General features: G+C 37.8%; 1 protein-coding gene across 6 annotated transcripts in view; it reads left to right on the forward strand.

Moving 5' to 3' along the window:
- The first annotated feature begins 1,409 nt into the window (after positions 1–1,409).
- Positions 1,410–20,344, forward strand: part of LOC128266770 (segmentation protein cap'n'collar) — a 43,712-nt gene continuing 24,777 nt past the window's right edge. The window contains exons 1-5 of one of the 6 annotated variants that reach the window (XM_053003498.1): positions 6,839–7,023; positions 8,290–8,604; positions 9,773–11,107; positions 19,749–20,024; positions 20,219–20,297. In XM_053003498.1, coding sequence (XP_052859458.1) covers positions 10,079–11,107; positions 19,749–20,024; positions 20,219–20,297 — 1,384 coding nt within the window. In that variant the 5' untranslated portion in view covers positions 6,839–7,023; positions 8,290–8,604; positions 9,773–10,078. Of the gene's footprint in view, positions 1,684–5,129; positions 5,146–5,312; positions 5,655–6,838; positions 7,024–8,289; positions 8,605–9,772; positions 11,108–15,029; positions 15,186–19,570; positions 19,653–19,748; positions 20,025–20,218; positions 20,298–20,344 lie in introns of those variants that run through there. The other 5 variants (XM_053003499.1, XM_053003501.1, XM_053003500.1 and 2 more) reach the window with 5 other exon arrangements.

Here is a 20,344-nt window from a genome sequence, read left to right on the forward strand (position 1 = left end):
ATACAAAGTGTATCTAGAATGCAATGGAAAGCAGGCAAAGCAACTCTAAAGACGTAAATCTAATTGTATGCTAATGATATATACACATCTATATATAAATATATATTTACATAATTTAATTTAAGTCAAATGGGAATATTAATAAAAGCGATAACTTATCTGTAAATAAAACGGTTATTTGATTTATTTGCTAACTTTTGGTGACCTTTTACATTTAAAACAATTGTGTCCTTTCAGACAGCAAAGGCTTTGCATTAAAGATAAATGTCAGCGATAAGAATTCGATTTATTGGGCTCATATTATCGCGATTAATTGAGTGTAATACACCTTATGAATCAAATTGCTTTGCACCCTGGATGCTATTGTACTTTTGATTTGGGACTCAGCACCAGGCTCGCTGGAACGCAAGCTGACTATACAAAACAATAGCAAATTTAATATTCATCATTATATCAGTTTTTGATAGTTTTGATAGTTTTTAGGGTAGTTTTATAAAAAAATTCGTCTGGTAAGTTTCTTGTCAACTAATCAATGCCATCTACAGGAACACTTTCAATAATCAATTTTATTTGGTTTCATTTTATTTGGCTTCAATAACCTGAATTTGTTTTAACTTGTTCAAAGCCCTGAAATAAAGAAGAATTTTGAAAATAACATTTTTAAAGTTAAATTTTGGAGTGCAGTTAATTTTTGTAAAAACAAAGTATAATCAACATTCTACATTATCTTTAGTGTTGTAAAATAATATATTATTATTTTTAGTTAATCATAAGATTATATATTACAATTTTTTTTTCGGTTTGAAAATAAAATTATTTAATTTGTTTTTTTATTTATTTAATTTATTGTTAGCTAGTTAAAGGTTTCCTATAACAACTGAACTATAACTGTACTACATTCTTGAATAAGTAAATTCGTATAAGAGTCTAGTCACTCTAGTCCACCCCCTCGTAGATTTTGATAAGCGCTGATCAAAAAAGTTTTTAAATAGAACAAAAATCGCGACAAAAGCTGTGATTCAGGGCCCCAACCGATCGGGCGCCGTCGAGCGGAAGATGTCGTGTGGAATAGCGCAGCGACAGGTGTGTGGTGTGTTAGCGGATCAATTAAAATGCTGCCGCGCACGCTGCCCAAGAGAGGAACAACAATAACAACAGCAAGGCAGGCGGACAGAGGCGCCGACACTTGCCCTACGCTATCTGCTCGCTTTTATCAGCGAGTTTGGCTTTGCGATTGGGGCCTCTGGCCCTCTCTTTACCCTCTCTCCCACACCCACTTGCACTTTTTCCCTCTCTCTGTCTCTCTGTTTCTCTTTCTCTGTTTTGCTGCCGACGCAAACAGCTGAAACGCCGAGCGACCAACGACCATCGGCTTTTCAATGTTTTTGTCAGTGTTTTTTGAACAGCCGTTCAGTGAATTACAATCGACCAGCTATTCGCTCGCTCGCTCACCTATCGTACCGCCGTCGCCCACTCTCTTTCTGGCCACCCAGCTGATTTTTTGGATGCTCTTAAGTGGACTACACGTCGTATACGTAATATCTAAACCCTCTCTTTTGCTCAAGCAGCAAACAATAACAAGTGTGGCGCGCTTTTTTAAAAGCAACTCAGTGTTTCAAAACAACAACAGGCTTAAAAGAAAAAGCCATAAGCCCAAACCACAATTAAAAGCTCCAGGCCTAGGTAAAGAAAAGTTAGTTAAATAAAACAGAGTTACGGGTGCGAAATAATAACATTTAATACCGGATAGTTAAAGGGGCACAATAATTGCGTCGTTAAGCCCGTCGAGTTAATAGAACCCTCACTCCCAGGGGAAGTGACTTCCATGTGTGCCAGTGTGTGTGCGCGTGTGTGCCCAAGTGTGCGTGTGTATCTGTGTTTTGGCATTCTGAACATTTGCCCTAATCAACAAGTTCAATTTAATAGTCAACTTTGGGATAGAGCCGACGCTTTCTCTCTAATTCTCCCACAACGCAAATAATATTTTTACTATATATATATGTATTTCTGTGGAATTTTTGCACACAAACAAGATATTTCGCATAATTTTACCGGCATGTGGTCATCAGTACTGATTCTCTTAAACACTCTTCGTACAATGCTCTTACACAAAAATTAAAACAAACTGAGTGTTATATATAAATGTTTACATTAATTGTTTGGCATTGTGCTTTTGCTAATGATAATGATAATGAAAGTACCCCAAGTTTCGCGCAATTAAATAACATTGAAAACAATCAAAAGACTGGGCTACGCTTCAGAGAGTTCGAGCTATACAATATTCAAGTGTTTACAAAAAACTTTTGCCTAGTTATTAAACCCCCAATCGAGACGCCCATAATATTATTATGTGCGGTTGCTTCTAAAGACTTTATCACGACATTTTCGTTAGTATATCATTATATCCCCCCACGCGAATTAAAATGTCAAACTGCATGACGATCCCTAGACACGGACTTGGTGTTTCTCTCCGTCCCTTTCTTCGACCCTGTACCCCCTCTCTTTCACTCAACTGTTGATGCGAATTTGTCAGGTAATTGTTAAAATCAATATGTACTATGTGCTCGTACAAAGAATACTCGATATCGGCCGAACGAGGCTTGTTTTGAACTTAGCTTATTTGTGTTAAGCTTTTTTCTCACAATTTTCTCGCATTTTTTTCGAGTTTTAATTATGCACAGCGCTGATTCAAATTATAAACTACGTCAAGGCATCAAACGACAGCCTCAGACGAACGAGAAGACAACAACCAGAGGGTATTTGTTAAAAGCAAGATGGCAGAAGTTGATTTACACATACGAAATGTAAAATACTCTAGCTTTGTTTGAATGTACTACCCAAACACAAAACTAATTTTTATGGACATTATAAAGAGAAGTACATTAAAATAAAATGTTTTTGAAGAAGGATAAAGTAAGCCTCATCTTGGGAAGTCTGATAATTTTTCGGTTTTACATAGAAAATCTTATTCTACTCAAACTATTAGTTATAAAAATGACAAAATTACTTAGTTTTCAGGTGCTAAAAAGAAAACCTTTTTAAAGAATATGGAACAATACAAATTCTATTCTGAACATCTTGTCTACCATCTATGACAAACTAAAGTACAAAGTGCATCTTTCCCATTGTCAGAGTATTCCCATATAAAAACCTTAAGAAACTGGTTTGTTTTTTATTTTCTCTATTCGAACAGATTTGCAATGTTGACTTGGATTCGGGGAAAAAACCGATTGATATTTACCAAGTTTACAATGTGATTTCACTGTTTATAAATGTGAATACCTGGACTAAGATAATTTGCAAATGGAAGCTGCTAAAGATACCCGTATCAAGAATTTATTAATTTAATTTAAATTACGAAAGAATTCTAACTAAGCTGAGGTTTGTTTGACTACAACCGATTACCATCTTATAGCATACTCACTTGACAACTCCATAAATTTGTAAATTATTTAAATTCATTATTGAATTGTTTAATTGGAAATATTTTAAATATTTATTTAAATTTCAGTAACTAACTAACTTGGGTATATCAAGAAACTTAAAGCTTATAAATGATTCTTTTGAAGCATTTTGATACCCAAAATAAAACGCCCTTTGTATCTTTCTACTTTCATTTCCAGTTTTATATTAGCCAGACTTTTTTGTTACCAACCAACCGATTCTCTCTGTTTTTGTTTTTTTTCTCTCTCCCGCTTCTGGTCAAGTATCTCATCTTGAGAAAAAAAAGTATCGCTCTGAGCCGTCAAATCTTTTCCGTTTACTACACTTGCTTTAATACTTGCCTTTGTACTTGTTTTTTTTTTTTGCACATTCGGTTGAGTCATGGCATCAAACCAAAGATCACAGCGTTTCCGAATTGTTAACTTTGACCATTATTCAAAGCGGCGGTGAGGGATTCCCAGAAAACCATAAATATAGATATTATTACCTTCAACCGAGCTTAAACTATTATTAATATGATCTTGCTTTAAAGTTGCTATTGGCCTGAGTTCTATTTGATGGGCTTATCAACTTCTGGGGGGTCTTAATTAAACTGAGATACTTGACCAGTAAAGAAGGAAATACATCGTTAGGCACACGTGCTTGCAAATATATAACTACATATTCATGATAGACAGATTAATAAGTTAATAGATAGGTTACAACAATAAATACTCTCTTAGTGTATCAGGAAGCAGATCGTTACAGAACACAATCAGAGAATTGTAACACAAAGTGATAATTTAAATGAAAATAGGAAAAAAAGGGCAATTTGTTGAAATTTTTTGACGAAACTGCTAAAACCCTGCTAAAGACTAATGGTTGAATGATTTTGACATATTAAAATATTACAAAATAATAAAAAAATCTTTACATAAGTTGATTTTACTTTAATTTTGCGAGTAAAAATGTTTTTTGTTTACTGACCTAATTTGGTTATTCTAAGCATAAGCTTAAACTGAATTTCAAATGTATAAATGTTAAGTAATCAGCATTATACAAACTGTATGATACGTACGTTGGTTTCTTAAACATATCAATTGCAACATCAAGGTGTATAATTAAAATTTCTTATATTAATTTTAAATTAATTAAAATCGAAAGTACATCTCCCTATTGAGATTAAATATGAAAAAGAAAGTAAAATGCACCTGTGCATTTCTTTAACAAGCTGGTGCTATCGATCAAATTTAGAACTACGATTCATGACAGGTTTAAATAATTTAAAGACGAAACCAATTAATACGGTGTTTTTATGGTCGCAATCGGCAAATCCCGCTTGCAAAATTGGGCTGATGTAATTTGCACGCTGTCAAGCCAGGGCTCATTGTACAGTGATAACTCCCATGGTGGACATCCTTTTATGGGCACATATTTAATAATAAGTTCCCATATCAATTGGCAGATAATGAATGCCCATTCCACATAGTTATCTTTTAGTTCTTGTGGCCGTTGTTGTTGCTGGGCATCCACTGTATTTATCTACGGCTGATTTCATGTGAATGTGTGTAATCTCTCTCATAAATGGAAATCGCAATCAAGAAATAAACAAACCATTTAACAGTGCTATATCTCCTTTTAGAATTTTGCCAATCGAAGCTCCCTTATCAGTGTTTCTAGCTTGCCTGCAGTGAAAGCCCAATTAGTGGATCGGAATATGCGGTAAATTCGTGGAAGAAATTTAAGTTATTTTTAGCATAATATAAATTAAAAATGTAAATTAAGTGGGTTCAAACATATCGTTTTGAAAAGCCACATTTATCTGCGGGTCCAGGCCAATATAATCGACCCATTCATATCTATATGTCCGCCTCTGTCTATCATTTCAGTTAACATATTGACTCATCACCATTTGTGCCGGCTGATAAGCAATCATGATCGACCTAGAGGACCTGCCCCGGCTGCAATCCCTATCCCCGGCCAAGGATATCGAAGATACCTACAACCAGACCCAATTGCAGCCCAATCCCAAGAAGAAGGTCACCGTGCGAGTGCCAATCGGACCTCCTTCGAAACTGACCAAGCTAATAAAGCCGACGGTGGCATCCACGCCTGCTATTTTGGCCACGCCCACGCCAGCCTCCCTGGAGACCCCGCCTACACCGCAAACGACGACACCAGGCAACGCAAAGACCCCCATTTGGCGAGGTGGCTTCCATTTTACCATTCCGGTAAGTATTGTGGCAAAATGGGCCTAACATTTGTACGTATTTCCAATTGCCAGCACAATTGTTCACAGGTCAGACAATAAAAATCTCTTTCAGGAAGTATTATATCTAAACATTAACCCATCAATCTTAATTAAGTTTTATTTGTTGGTCTTTTAGTTAAATTGACTTTTTCAGCATTGGTGTGCATAGACTGAGTCATTTTACTAATATTGGTTGTAACTAAACCAAATCTCTGACTATGAAAAGAAAATTCTATGTACTATTATTCATTCATACAGCCATGGTCAACTAATTGGCACAAAAAATGCGGTGTCTCTATGTGTGCCCATTACGAAGCCAACGAGAAATTAACGAAAACATTTATTTTTAATAAATACAAAACCTTTCACCAATTTCTATGATTCTCCGAAGGAAAAACAATTTGGGCTCACAATCAGAAAAACGGCTTGGCCCACATAATTGACACATTTTGGTTTAAAATGAAAATAATGGTTTGAAAAAAGTTTTTTCCAGAAATGTTGTAATATATTAGTGTATTACTTATAATATATATTTAAACAAAATCAACTCGTTAAAAAATTATCAAATTGCCATGTGATAAAAGTTGTTGACCAATACAAAAAAAAAAAACACCTTGTCAGCTTAAGTTTTAAAAACGTAAAAATTTTGTTTTTGTTTTTATTAAAGTCCAAAATTTCTGTCTAAGGACACTTTTCCATTATTTCAAATCAATTGCAAAAATATTTTTTTAAGTTTCAAATGGACACGTGTCCAAGGCTTGTAAAATTACACAATATCTACATGTAATTTCGTCAGAGGCTAAATAATCAGCTTATGGTTTTATTAATAATTGACATTAAGCCTGAACAATAATTGCTGTTGAAGACGAAGCAAACATTCCTTTTTTTTTTTTAAACTTAAAACTCAGTTAAGAAAAACACCGAAATCAAAAGGTCAATATCTAAAATAAATTTTAAACAACATAGTCGTGCGTAAAAAGCTCTTTAGTCCAAAAAATCCACCATACACGGTCTTTTCGCTTACATTGTTATGTTAGTTCGAAGCTTCGCTAACATTGCACTGCAAAACAAACCCACCGCAGGCACACAAATTCCGCTTTCGAAAAGCTCTCGGCTAGCAACAATGTGACCGTGGCAAAGAGATGGGGAAACATCGATGACATCGATGTTGGCATCGATGTTCAAAAGTTTGGCTTATCGATGTTTTTCCATCACTTCGCTACTGCGAACTTGGAACTGAGCTTTTTTATTTAAATCATATTTTGCAGTGGAATAGAAAATCGCGACTAATTTCGACGGCGGAGAAATTGCCAAAAGTTGACAAACAAACACGTTTTTGAGCCCACCACGTACGTACGGCGGCTAGCGAAAGAGAGTAGCAAGCGGACGCGGCGATAATTTGCCAAATAACAGTGAAAGAAGACGCGTAAAAGAGCGAAGTACACGCCGCTTGCCTGTGTCTGCCCAAAAGGGCTTGTGTGTGTGTGTGCCGGAACAACAAATGAAAGAGTTTTGGGTGCTATTCAATGGTTTTTAATTTTTTTAATTGCAAATTTGCATGCCTCACTAAATAAATGCAACTCATTGCAGTGGTGGGTTAATGCCAAGCAACAACGACCAACAGGCTAGCAACAACAGTTATTCAGCAATCTCCCCCTCTCGCTCTCGCGCGCAGTCTCCCTCTCTCGCTCTCCTGCTCAGCTGACAGACTGCAATCGACACAAAAAAAGTTAAATATAATGAATACAAAAACGAAAACGAGCCAAGCCATTTGATAAATAATTTGTTGATGTCGATGCAAAGTGCAGAGCGAAGGTTGAAATGCTGTTGCCGGTTGTGTTCGCCGCCCGTTCTCGAAGTTTCCACCTAGTATTTACACAATTTGATTTGCTCTCCGCCTGCTGTGTGTGTGATTCTCCATAAAATTAAAATCACTTTGCATTTAATTAAATGCATTAATTGTGCGCACAACGCGAAATTGGCAAGAAAAAACAGCAGTCTTATGCTTCAACGTGTGCGTGCTTTTTTGTTATTTGGTGTTTGGTGTGTGAGTCAGAGACACGAGAAAGAGGCGATAAAAGCAAACAAAGGAATAAATCGCGATGTGCAGGCAAAAACACATAAAAATATTAGGTGTTGCAAAAACAACTTACGAAGCGAAAATAAATATGTTTTAACCCCAACACGCGTTTCCTCTTTTTTGTTTTTTTATAACTTGTGAATTAACTTATTTTAAAGCAACGTGATTATGTTTCAAAACTATCAAATTTACGGCCTAAATCAAAAAATAACAAAAACATGCTCGAAATTTTGTTTAACCGATGCTTAATTTACTAATACAAAAAAATCATATAAAAAAGGAAAACCATTGTAAATATCGGCATTTATTTATTTATCATTTTTGAAAATATACCAGAATGAAGTAAATGTTTCTATAATTAAATCAAACATTAAAAACGAGCAGTAGGGTTAAAAAATGACGATTTCACCACGTAAAAGGCACACACACTCACACTCACACAAAAGTGCGTAGCAGACTGTGAAAAAGAAGAAGCAACTGTCACATAATCAAATGCCAATTGTCAAATAATTAATATAAATTAAATTTTAATTAGTTGGCAAAGAGAAAGTTCTAGGACGCGTACAAATCACATGGGTCTTTAAGTTATAAAAAATAAAACGAGTGTTTTGCAGCAGTTAAAAGTAAAACCAGAGAAAGAAAGTTAAACATAAACAAATAAGGAGCTGCAAAAAGAAAAAGTGAACGGTAAACAATAACCCATCATTCACCATTGTGTGTGCAGCAAAGAAGAGGAAGCAGCGAAGAGAAAAAAAAGAAGATCAAGCAACAACAAAAACAAGAAGAACATTTACTGCGCCGCAGCTTTTTACCGTTGTAGTCGGCTTTCATCATCCAAAAAAAATTTGAGGTGAGTGCACTGCAATACAGCCACACAAACACACCAGAACCCTCTCATACATACGCCTTTTCATTGAGAATTGAGCCAATCTAAGTTTTGCTTTTTAATCTTTTTAAAAATTTTTTTTTTCCATTTGCAAATACCTTTCAACAAAGAAAGTTTATATCGGGCCTCTAACAATATTTCGCACACATTTTTTTGGCCGTCCTTGAATTGGGTGTTTCACTTCGCATTGCGCACATTTCAAACGCCCGCCAGAGACCTTGAAAAAGTTCAAGTTCAAAGCCATTTCGTCTGGGTCTGGGTCATTCCTTCCTCCTCTCACCTCTTTTCTTGTGGGTGGTTGTCTGTTAAACCGCCCATGGGATTGATAAAGGGGGAGGGGCTGGCCACGATGGGCATATTAAATGCGTTGTAGATATAAAACTGATGGCGGATAACATAAAGCAGCAAGGATAAACAAGTATCAAATAATTTTACTTTTGGTTTCCATTCTTGACCTGCTTAATTGTCCGTGAGTATAAAATTAATCCAAAACCCATGCTGAATGCCGTTATCAGTTCTTCAATACGTATACACTCTAGTTCTTTGAATCTCTGTTGCTGTTTTAAAGTACTTAGGAAACATTCTATAACTTTTTAATTAGCTTTAATTCATTTATTTTGTGAATTTTGTGTATTAAATACGTATTTTACTATGAGTTAAAAGTATCGTAATCTAGTAAAAAATGTTTTTTTTTTAGTGCAAACCACATTTTTATCTTACTTAAGTAAGAGTAGGTCATTTGAAGTCTAAACAATGCAGATATCAAAACTTTATTTCATAGCTCATAAAAATATTAGTATTCTTTATATTATCTAGCAAATAAATATTTGTATATATTAATAAACTAAATTTAATAAGGAAAATAATTGGAATCATACGTACATTTAGAAAATTTCTTTTTTGCCCCGGAAATAAAAACTTTCTTTGGAGCACTTCCTCTTGCTCAGTGCATTTACAAAATCGAGTGGCAAACACAAAGGCCGAACCCCTGAAAACAAAAGCATTTTCATTTAACATTCAAACTGCATATATGGCCATGCAGCAACATCATATATTTGACTAGATACACTTAACAAATCGTTATGCTTACTAATTCCATTCTATTTGTTGTCACATCTTGATTTGCTTACAGAACGAACCCGAGGACAGCCATCAATTAAAAGCAAAGAGCATTGGAAAAACGGGGAAAGGCGGTGCAAACTGCGAATTTTCTGTTTTTGCGCAGATTTCGGAACGAAGAGGAGGCCGGAAGGCGGGGCAAGGCGACGTCATTGAACGCTGAGATCCCGGACGACGCAGCCATAGAGCTGTTGTCCGGGACGGAGAACAACAGCAGCAGCGGAGGAGGAGGAGGAGTGGCGGGCGGAGAACGCACTACGGGATTCAAAAGACATCCACACACCCATTCTCATAGATTGCAACCTCTTGAAGCAACACAATGATCTCAAATAAGAAATCGTACGCTATGAAAATGCTGCAACTGGCTTTGGCCTTGAGTCTGCTGCATTACAATCCGGATTACCTGCTCCATCGCTGGGACTCGCAGCTGGAACTCGGCACCCATGGCGATGGCTGGGAGCTGGAGATGCTGCGCACGGTCCACCGTCTGGATATGGATCAAAACCCGTATGGAAATCGAAAAGGACTGAGTCCCAGGATAGAGGATCTGTTGAATTTCGACGATCCCTCCTGGGGCGGAGTGGGCAACGGAGTGGGGGAGTACAAGCTACCTACGAGATTCAATGGCAGCACCTTCGTAATGAATCTCCACAACACCACCGGTAATAGCAGTGTCCAGACAGCAGCCCTGCAGGATGTGCAGAGCAATAGTGCTGGAGCCACTGCAAGTTCGTTGGTGGTTGCTAACGGGGGTGCGCCCACGTCCGGTGGCCCAACTAGTGGCTCTGCACTTAGTGAAATTCACATTGACACCGCGTCCTTGGCCACCGGAAACGCGAACCATTCGTTGCTGCACCCGGCCCCCGAAATGGACATGTTCCTCTCACCCCATATGCTGCAGGATCAGCGCTCCATTTGGGAACAGAATCTAGCCGATCTGCACGACTACAATGATTTGAATCTGCCGGCCAGTCCATATGCAAATCTACCTCTTAAAGATGGCCAGCAACAACCGCCTAATAGCTCGCATCTGGATCTCAGCTTGGCGGCGCTTCTTCATGGATTCACCGGCGGCAGTGCCACGCCCCTAAGCAACGCCGCCCTCAACGATAGCACCCCACATCCCAGAAATTTGGGCAGCATTACGAACAACTCGGAAGGGCGGAATGATGATGGCGACGAGAGCCTGTATTTGGGTCGACTGTTTGGCCAGGACGAGGACGACGAGTATGAGGGCGAGATGGCCGGAGGAGTGGCCAGTGCCTGCGAAGTGGAGGGTCTGACCACTGACGAGCCCTTTGGCAGTGCTACTTTTGCTAACGAGGTGGAAATCGGAGAAGACGAGGAGGTAACACCAAAACACTAGAAAAAACCAAATAAAAAACACACAAATCAAGTATTTTGTGCTAAGGTAGGTTTGTTTTAAACCCAAACTCTTTTCATAACCGACAAATCCTGGTATGTTCGAGTAAAGTTTGTGATTTGCTTTACGGGCTTTTTAATATAGTTACAATTTACCAAAATCTTTTGAGATTTCTTAAAAAGAAATATTACATTTTGTTCTGCTATTCACCTTATTGAATTTAAAACAGTATGCAAAGAATTTTAGTGTAAAATAGATCAAGGTTTCTTATCAAACTAGGAACGTCTGACCGTAGTTGGGAACTTATAAAGCAGTTGATAAGAAAGGTATTTGTGAAGTTACGACGCTTTTTAGTTCCGTCTTATATTCACATTATTGTTTTTAAAACAATAATCAGAACAGTCAACGATGCGTTAGGTCAAAGTGTGTTTGAAAATGACATTGATTTGACTGATTAAAAGGCACTTTAATGACACCACCTGCAGAGTGTGCTTCGTTGTGTGTTGTTTGTGCTCATTATCAGGCAGTGTGGCTGAAAAAAAAGCTTTTTGCATTGCTAATGAAGATTCGCGAACCCCTCGCTTGACCCAGTCCAGTCTACCGCTTGAGTTGTCCAGCTTTAGTGTTCTCCCCTTGGCTGCCTCTCCATTTCCAACTGGTCTCTGTTTTTAGCTTTCTTTATAATTATAGTTTGTAGGTTTCCCCAACTCCAATCGATATTCAAATGTGGCTTTCTGTTATGATTGGTCACCCTGCGAGTGAGTCTGACAATTTTTGACCTTATCAGCAGATAATGGTTCCAACTTTGTTTACACATCAGCATGACTGTTGCTACGGTTATCCACACATATACATTCAATCTGTATAAATGTAGGTTGTATGTATCCCCTAATTGGGAGATTATTGGAAATCGATAATAAATCAGATATTATTTATATGTGATTGCTACTTAGTAATTTAATTTGGTTAATTGGTTATAAATATAAACAGAATAGCAACATAAAATTAAAAAAAATGTATTGACTAAGTATAATTCTTGAAGATGTATTTTTCAAAACAAAAGATTTATTTTTTGTTTTGCTTATATCTTTCGAACCGTGCGCAACAACTTTCACCGTCTTTCGGCCCCAAAGTTCACATATTATATGCAAACACACAAAACAAGCAGCAATTAGGTCATTAGACGTTTCGACTTCGCAAAAAACATTTTAGCTGGGAAACAAAAACAAAACCAAAAAACAAATAAGATAAAATTCATATAATATGGAGAGATCTTTTGGTCAACAAACTAAGATTCGATTAAATAATTATTTAATTTCCAATAAAAATTAAATTATTTATGAATTCTGCAAATTATTTTAAATCAGAAAAAAATAGCCCCCAATAATCCGAAACGCACTTTCCAAATAGGGGTACATTTACATTTACTTGCTAAATCTGTTTAATGGATACCAATCACCATATGTATATGTGCATGCGAATTTATAGATATGAATCCGATTTTGTGCTCGATTTTTATTTATATTTAAAAATCGAATTGAATGTCGTCGACAAATGTGCGGCAATTCAGTCAGCGATTTCATTATTTGTTTTTTTACACTCTGCGGCTGTGTTGTGCGTTTTGCGAATTGCAATTTAAATATGCATAAATATTTATACTTGGCCTGGCCAAGAGCGACTGACAGGGGGAGATATGGCCGAGACAGGAGCGAGATGACTAACTCGGTGTTATTTTCGATTTATTCAGCTCTTTGTTGTTGTACACTTGTGTTGCCTGCAATTCATTTTTGCTTCTCCAACATGTCACGAATGTTTTCGATTTCGTCCGATGACGGTTTTATTATTTGTTCTGACTGACTGTGTTCTTGAGGGGCAGAGCATATAGAACATAAGTAATACATATGCTTTTGATATGATCTAATTAAATACATTCGGCATTCGCATTGCATAATCATGAAGACGACGGCAATTAATACATTTGTTTGCCTTTGTCTTTAAATTTGATGCCAGCAATCGAGTGGGTTGCGAAGAACTTCCGTAATTTTCTTAGCTTGTGCAATGCAGTTTGAATTAATACACCTGGTACTGGCAGGGTGTATTGCTTTAGGAGCTGAATTACTTTTGTTTAAACTTTTGAAGAAAAGTACTTCTGAGCGGGGAGAAGACTTTTGGAAAAAGCTGCATCAAAATATTTTAAAAAATTATTGAACTTAATATCTGAAGTAAAGTAAAGTATAACCAAGTCATAGAGAGATTGACAGAGTTTTAAACTTTTCTACAAAGTATACATATATTTTAACTATTAAGTGGTGCATTCTCTTATAAGTACTAGGTATTTAATGTTCTGAAAATCTCCCTTATATGGGTTCTTGTTCAGTAATTGCAACTGGTTCCAGCTGCTTACCATTATTCCATAAAAGAATATGGTAATGAGAAAGAATAGCAAGTTAGGTAGGTTACCCCACAAAGAACCCATTCTGGACAGGTGTATGAGTTGATGTGTCACCTGTATCTTGATCTCTCGGGAGAGAGAGGTCACAACAGTGCGTATGTGTGACCTCATCACCCACACCAGCGCACTAGTGGAGCACAAAACTCAAAACTCTAGTTTGTTGAATGTCGTCTACCTCGAGTGCTGTCTCTTTCCCACTCCCGCTGTCTTTCAACTAATTGCAAATCTACCAAGCTTTGTAGCTTTTTACGTTTCGCTTTAACTCATTCGTTTATACACGGTCAGCGATTTTTTTTTGTTTTTGTTGGTTGTTATTTTTGGGGTCTCGGTCTCGCATTTTGATTGAGATTCAGAAAACTCGCCAAAAAGATTCGTTGAACTTCGTTTTTAATACCCTTGCTTGGGGTATTTTAAATTGTATTAGACGTATTATCGCGTTTTCCCAAGCGATTTTTATTATAGTCGGTTGTCCACTATCTCCATGTTGTTGTCTCAGAAGTCTTATTGGTTTAAATAGGTTTGTAATTTGTATGCACACTTTAACCGAACTTCAAACGAAGAAGATTTCTTTGTCAAAAAAACATTTTATTTTTAATTTTTTCTAACACTCATAATCTAAAAAAAAAAAAGGTTAACTAATGTAATTTTCCTATCTAGTGCAAGGGTATAAACATTTTGTTAAAGTCAACTACCCATCTCGATTGAGTCATAAGAGAGCTCAGGTGTCGTGCCTCTTAATCTCTCTGTCTTCTCTGTTAACAATTTTCCATCATTAAATCATTTTATAATTGATCAATTATCGCTTTTGCCATGCGTTTTTCCAATCTCAGTGAATATGTGTGTATGTGAGTGAGTTGGTGTAAAAAAAAGGGGTGGCGAAGGCTGTGGAAAAGGAAAACTTGAAAACAAAACCGATGGGAGAAAACAGCTGATTTGCCGGCATTTTTACTCACCACACTTCATGCATTTAACTTTACATTCAGCTGGCTCTCACCACCTCAGTCAGCACATTCACCGCCAGCAACATTTGTTGCTAAGGAAAATTCACTCTAACCACAGACTCAAAAGCTGTTTAGTAAAGACAACCACACCATGTAAGTAGTGTTCCAAACCGAAGCTTTACAAATTGATATCAATAGTTGTTACAATCGAAACACTGATAACACTTGCAATCGAAATTTGAAATATGATAACGTTATAGTAGGTTGAAAAATTAAAATTTGAATTGCCGATAGGGACGAGAAATCTATTTTTAAGGTTGTACTTGTTGTCTGGCACTTGTTTTGGGTTGCCTAGGGCTTATCAGTCGCTGGTTGCTGGTTTCAACTTTTCGAAATTCGTGCAAAACAAACTTTATCAATTGAAATAAATCAGAAAAAAAAAATATTTTTATGAGCCCCTCCAACTGCTAATCGCCGCCTGGCCCAGACATTATCGAGCGCAACCAAACGAAAGTTTCAGTCTGCGTTATGCCGATTTCCAGTGAATACGTTTTCCCGAATCGTGTGGATCGCCCTTTAAGCAATATCAAATCAAGCGGAAATCAGTTTTCAATCGTCAAGCATAATGTGTCTCAACGAGGAGTACAAATATATGCACATTTACCTAGCGGTCTGTCTCCGACTTCCTATATCTAGCCATTAATCTGTGTTTACTGCGAATAAACTTTCTATTCACATGGCCGCAGTGCAAAGTGTTAGCAAAAATAGAGAGAAAAAACCAAATATATGTAAAGCCTGCAAATTGAGAAATAATTTGCCTGTAATTACGTTGCATTTTCCCACTTAATTACCCTCAGCTAAAGAAGCAATGAAGAAGCATTCATTTGGATTTATACGTGTTTCTGTATACATGTATATTTTCTATTTCTTTTTTGTTGCCCAAAGTTTTGTTTCTCACGAAGTTTTTTAGTTAATTTCAATAATTAAATACCGTTAACTACGGTTCGCGAACTTCTACAGAGTACTTTGCCATACACTTGTAAAAAATACCTTATAAACAAAACTGTTGGAATTCATTTAAATTTGTATGTAAAAATAAAATGTATAAACATTAATTTTATTTTTGTAGGGACTCTATTAATTACTTTTTAACTTATTAAATGCTAGCTATTTGATTTTAAATATTATCTTGTCAATGTTTCGTTTGAGTGTGCATTTAGTGAATTTTGCTCACTTTCAGATGTCAAATTGATTATAAGGTTGACAGTAGAGGAAAAACCGAGCTGAGTTATAATTGAAATTGATAATTGCAGGGAAAACCGTTTGGATGACACAAATGAACTGTTATTAAGGCCTAACTACTCGCCATTGTGGGGTTGTTGCAAACCGCAAAAACAGGACACTTGAAACAGGGCTTGAGCAATCCGCCAGATACGAGTGCACACACAGATACACACGACAACAGGTCGGCTTTGTTGGTGGTACAATCCACTATCTGGCAATGTCTTCTGAGGGCTTGACGAGCTCATGATTAATATGCGCCACACTTGCCCGTCGCTCTGCGATCTCAGATCTCCGAACTCCTCTCTCCGGTCTTGTGTGCTGTATCTTGTATCTGCCTGTGCGAGTGTATCCCACAGATGCTGAAGTGATCTCTCCGTTCGTGCTGCGCTGTCAGTTCAGGTGTCATCAGAAAAATCTTTTGCCGAGGCTTTATTAATGACTCTTGCTAGCCCGAGCCTTTCCTTTCCCTTCGTGGTCGCTTCCTTTCGAGTCCCCGACTTATGTTCTTTCCGCTCGCTTACTTTCTTTTGCTTTCACTCGACTTTCATCATTTGCCGACCCTGCAGGATCAGAAACTCATTTATCTTGCTATAACATTTTGTACACTATGCTTCGGTGTTCTGTGGTCAAGTTAATGGTAAAATCGGCTCAGTTAAGCGGACTAATTGCCGCCACAAACGGTTACAAGTGTCAATATTTTGATGCTACATGGGGGGGCACAGCGCCTTGATTGATTGCCTTGGATCATTTGTTGCTGCCCCGAGTTTAGGCATTAAGCATTACTGAGACTTATAAAGAACTTTACTGTGCAGGTGTATAGTATGTGCGTACATTTCCCGCCTCTTATCTTCCACTTTTCAATGCTTGATTTCGTCAGTCTCCTGTTTGCTCAGCCGGCCGCTCATTCAAATACTTTTCTCGAGAGCGGACCACGTGTCGCTTGCGGAATTTAAAAGTTCAGCCAGCACTACAAGGTCACGAAGAGAGTTTCCCATGCCCTAGCGATAATAATTGGCCCATTAATATAACCATAATTGTGGATCATGGCATTGGACTAGTTATGAAATCGTTTATTGAACCCGGCAATCATAATTCTAAGCTCTTCCATATTTGACTTGGGACTTTTCCCTTTTCTTTCCTTTCTGGAATTGCAACTTTGAATAAGTGTATTCTTTGTGCTTCTTGAACCTTTTAAACTGTCACGTATTGCTCGAAATTCTATAAGTACAAGATAAGGTCGTATTTTCGACCGTAACCGATAAGAACTGTAACTTGGCTACACTGTAAAAAGTCGAACTTAATGTCTGTTATAAGGAGTTAATAGAACTTTAAACGTGTAACCATTATTTTAGTAATTTCACAAAATTAAGCCCTTTTTATTTTAGAATCAAAAACAGTATGCTGACTATTTTAGTAAACTCTTTACTTTCTTTATCCCGTCAAAGAAAAGAAAATTTTATTCAAGTTTACTTTGAAGTTTAATTAAACATCAAGTTTCCAATCAACAACCATAAATGGCTATACATCCTTCGTACATATCTACGTGTATGTATGAGCAACCCCCCGAAATGGAGAAAAAATAATAATGAAATGCCAGCAGGGGAGGATTCGGTTTTTGGGTTTGTGTTGGGATCCGAGACCTTCTTCTTTCCTCCGCTCAATTTAATTGCTCATTTTTACCGAACATGCGCAACGCACAGCAGCACGCATTCAAATACAGTAGATCTAGCCTAGGGTGAAACTTTTGAAAACAAATTATTTCTAAATCTTATAGTATTAACTTTTAGTAAGTAAAAATACTTACGTTTTTCTTTAATTTTTTTTCAACTAATGCAATATTAACTTTTTAAAAGATCTAAGGATGTAAGATTGTAAATTAAGCGACATATCTTTTTAAAACTCTTTAAGTTTGTGGAGAATGATTCCAGTTCCACTGTATTTACGAGCACATGTTCCCTGGGGAATTGACTCTGCCGGAGCTCCGCCAACTGCTCAGTCGACGTCGCTGTCAGCGGTGGTGCGGCAGCAATTGATTGGGCTCAACACAGTGGCCCTTAATTTCTCCGACGGTTCTCAGGGGTCAGGAGAGCAAGGGAGACGGCAGCAGAGACCAATGATGCCGCCGCCATATTCTGCTGACTAATCCAGGAGATAGGCGTGGCCACAATGATTGATTACTTTTTGTTGCCACTGTGGAAAAGTCCAAGAAAGCCTCGCGAAGGGCCACAAAAAACCAAAAAAAAGAAAATGGGGAAAGAAAATGTACGTTTCAGGAAAATGTCACACGAAACAAAACCCTCAAAAACAGAGACATATTAGGGGGGGGGCATTCATTTTAATTAAAACATCAGAAAGTCCTTTGACAGAACAGCAATTGTGCTGCTAATGTCGGCCATTATCCTGTGATTATCCCTTAGTTGAAGGAAAATAACGCCACAGTATGTAGACCTCTGGATTCTACCTGTTTTAAAAACCAAACGGTTTAACCCGGACTTAAGAGTGGGCGACAACGCCCCTCGCTTCCCTCGCTTCCCTCGCTTCGAAACCCGACTTGACTTGGCCAAAAAAGAAAAGGATTAAAGTGGTTTCGGCCAGCAGCGTTAATAATGCATCATTAACGCTATAATTTGAGCTCGAATTCCTCTTCTTAGTCACTCTCTTCCACTGCATGAATTGGCAGAATACTGCCAAACATCTTCATGAAGCGATCTGCAAGGCTTCGATTTCCGATGTGCGCTGCTCTTACAAAGTTTTTGGCAAGTGTATGCCCGCTCTTAGGTGCAAGTGTAGAGCCCCGGAATATTGTTTACAGTGTGTGGCCGGCAGGCGGCGGGCGATAAGAGATCCGGTCGTTCGCTACGGCGTAAACAAGTCCCGGGCCCAAGGCACGCCGTAAGAGAGTGCTCCGGCCCCCCCGAAATACCCGTAGCCCCCACTTGAGTCAGCGTTATAAATACTATATCACCCGACTCTCTGTGGTGTCCCATTGATAAGATTCGCCATTATCGATCACCGCTGGCCAAAGAGCGAGCACTCTTCGGGAGGTTTCCACGGGTTAAGGGAGCGCTCGGTGGCTTATGAGTTATAGTGCTGTTTTGATAAGAATGGTGAAATAAGAGAATCTATTATATTATTATTATTTGACTACCTATTGTACACCTGGACTTATGTTTTATACCCAACATTAGAACAATAAAATATACAACTTGACAGGCGGTATAGATAATATCTTTTAAAAGTCAAAATGTCTCATGAATATGTGCGATATCTTAAGAGAAGTTGGTAAAACGGTAAAACATAAGTCCTAAGAGATTGTTTTTTACTTTAATATATGGAATATTTCAAGTATTAGTTTTAAAGAAAAAGTCATCAAATATGCCGAATTTTTAAGAATTTTCATAATAAGATTTGAAAAAGTTGATCATAAAGACTTGTACTTATCATAAAAGTATCGCAATAAGTTTATAGAGCACCCACCATTCTTCGCAATACATATCGCTCTGACGTAGTTTTATCTATAGCCCCACCGACTTTATCAGCAGAGGCGAAATGTAAATCGACATTATCATATTAAGTAAAGCGAACCAAAGTGAGGAAGAGCTAAGAAGAGCACGCGATGTCCCCCATATGGACTATGACTCGTCCGACTCTTGGAGCCTTCAGTCTCAGTCTCTCTTTGGGAACTAGCAAATGCGGATGACGTCGCGAGCAATTGAGATCTGCAATAATATAAACAAAATACCAGATAGAACTGAAAGTGCCAACAAGATAGTGCAGACCTGTTAACGAACTGAAACGAAATCCTGATTAGGGAACTGTGAAAATGAGAGTGTTCATCCATAGGGACATACTGGTTAGATATTTGTGCTGGCAATTGATAAAAATATATACAAAAATGATTAAAATATACGTGTGCGTAAGCTTATTGGCTGGAATTTTCCCATTGCAGGAGAGTGAGATCGCTGAGGTGCTGTACAAGCAGGATGTGGATTTGGGCTTCAGTTTGGACCAGGAGGCAATCATCAATGCCTCCTATGCCAGCGGCAACAGTGGAGCCACCAACGCCAAGTCGAAGCTCGAGGATGAGGCCAAGTCCTCGGATCCCTCGATGTCGGACACCAGCGCCTCCAAGGACCCCAATGTGAGCGCCGAGAACGAGGCGAGCGGCGCCTCTGCCGACGATCTTGAGAAGTTGAAAGCTTTGGAGGAGCTTCATCAAGATAAGGTAACGTAAAGCAACGTTCCGTCCACGATTTGCATACGGAATTTCACAATATTTACATAGAGATAAAGGTGAAGTCGAATTCGTGATGGTTATCTAACAGCTATCAAATGTGGGCGGCTGGATTTTTGGGGCTTCTATACTTCCAATTGAGTGGATCCATTTGCTTTAATAACATATTTCTATACTCGCAACAGGAAAAGGACAATGAGAATCCCTTGGAAGACATTACCAATGAATGGAACGGAATACCCTTTACCATCGATAACGAAACTGGTGAGTTCAAGGTTTAGGTAACAAGTACATAAACGATCTTGTTCTGG

Source organism: Drosophila gunungcola, chromosome 3R (genome assembly GCF_025200985.1).
Source record: "Drosophila gunungcola strain Sukarami chromosome 3R, Dgunungcola_SK_2, whole genome shotgun sequence".
NCBI lineage: Eukaryota > Metazoa > Arthropoda > Insecta > Diptera > Drosophilidae > Drosophila > Drosophila gunungcola.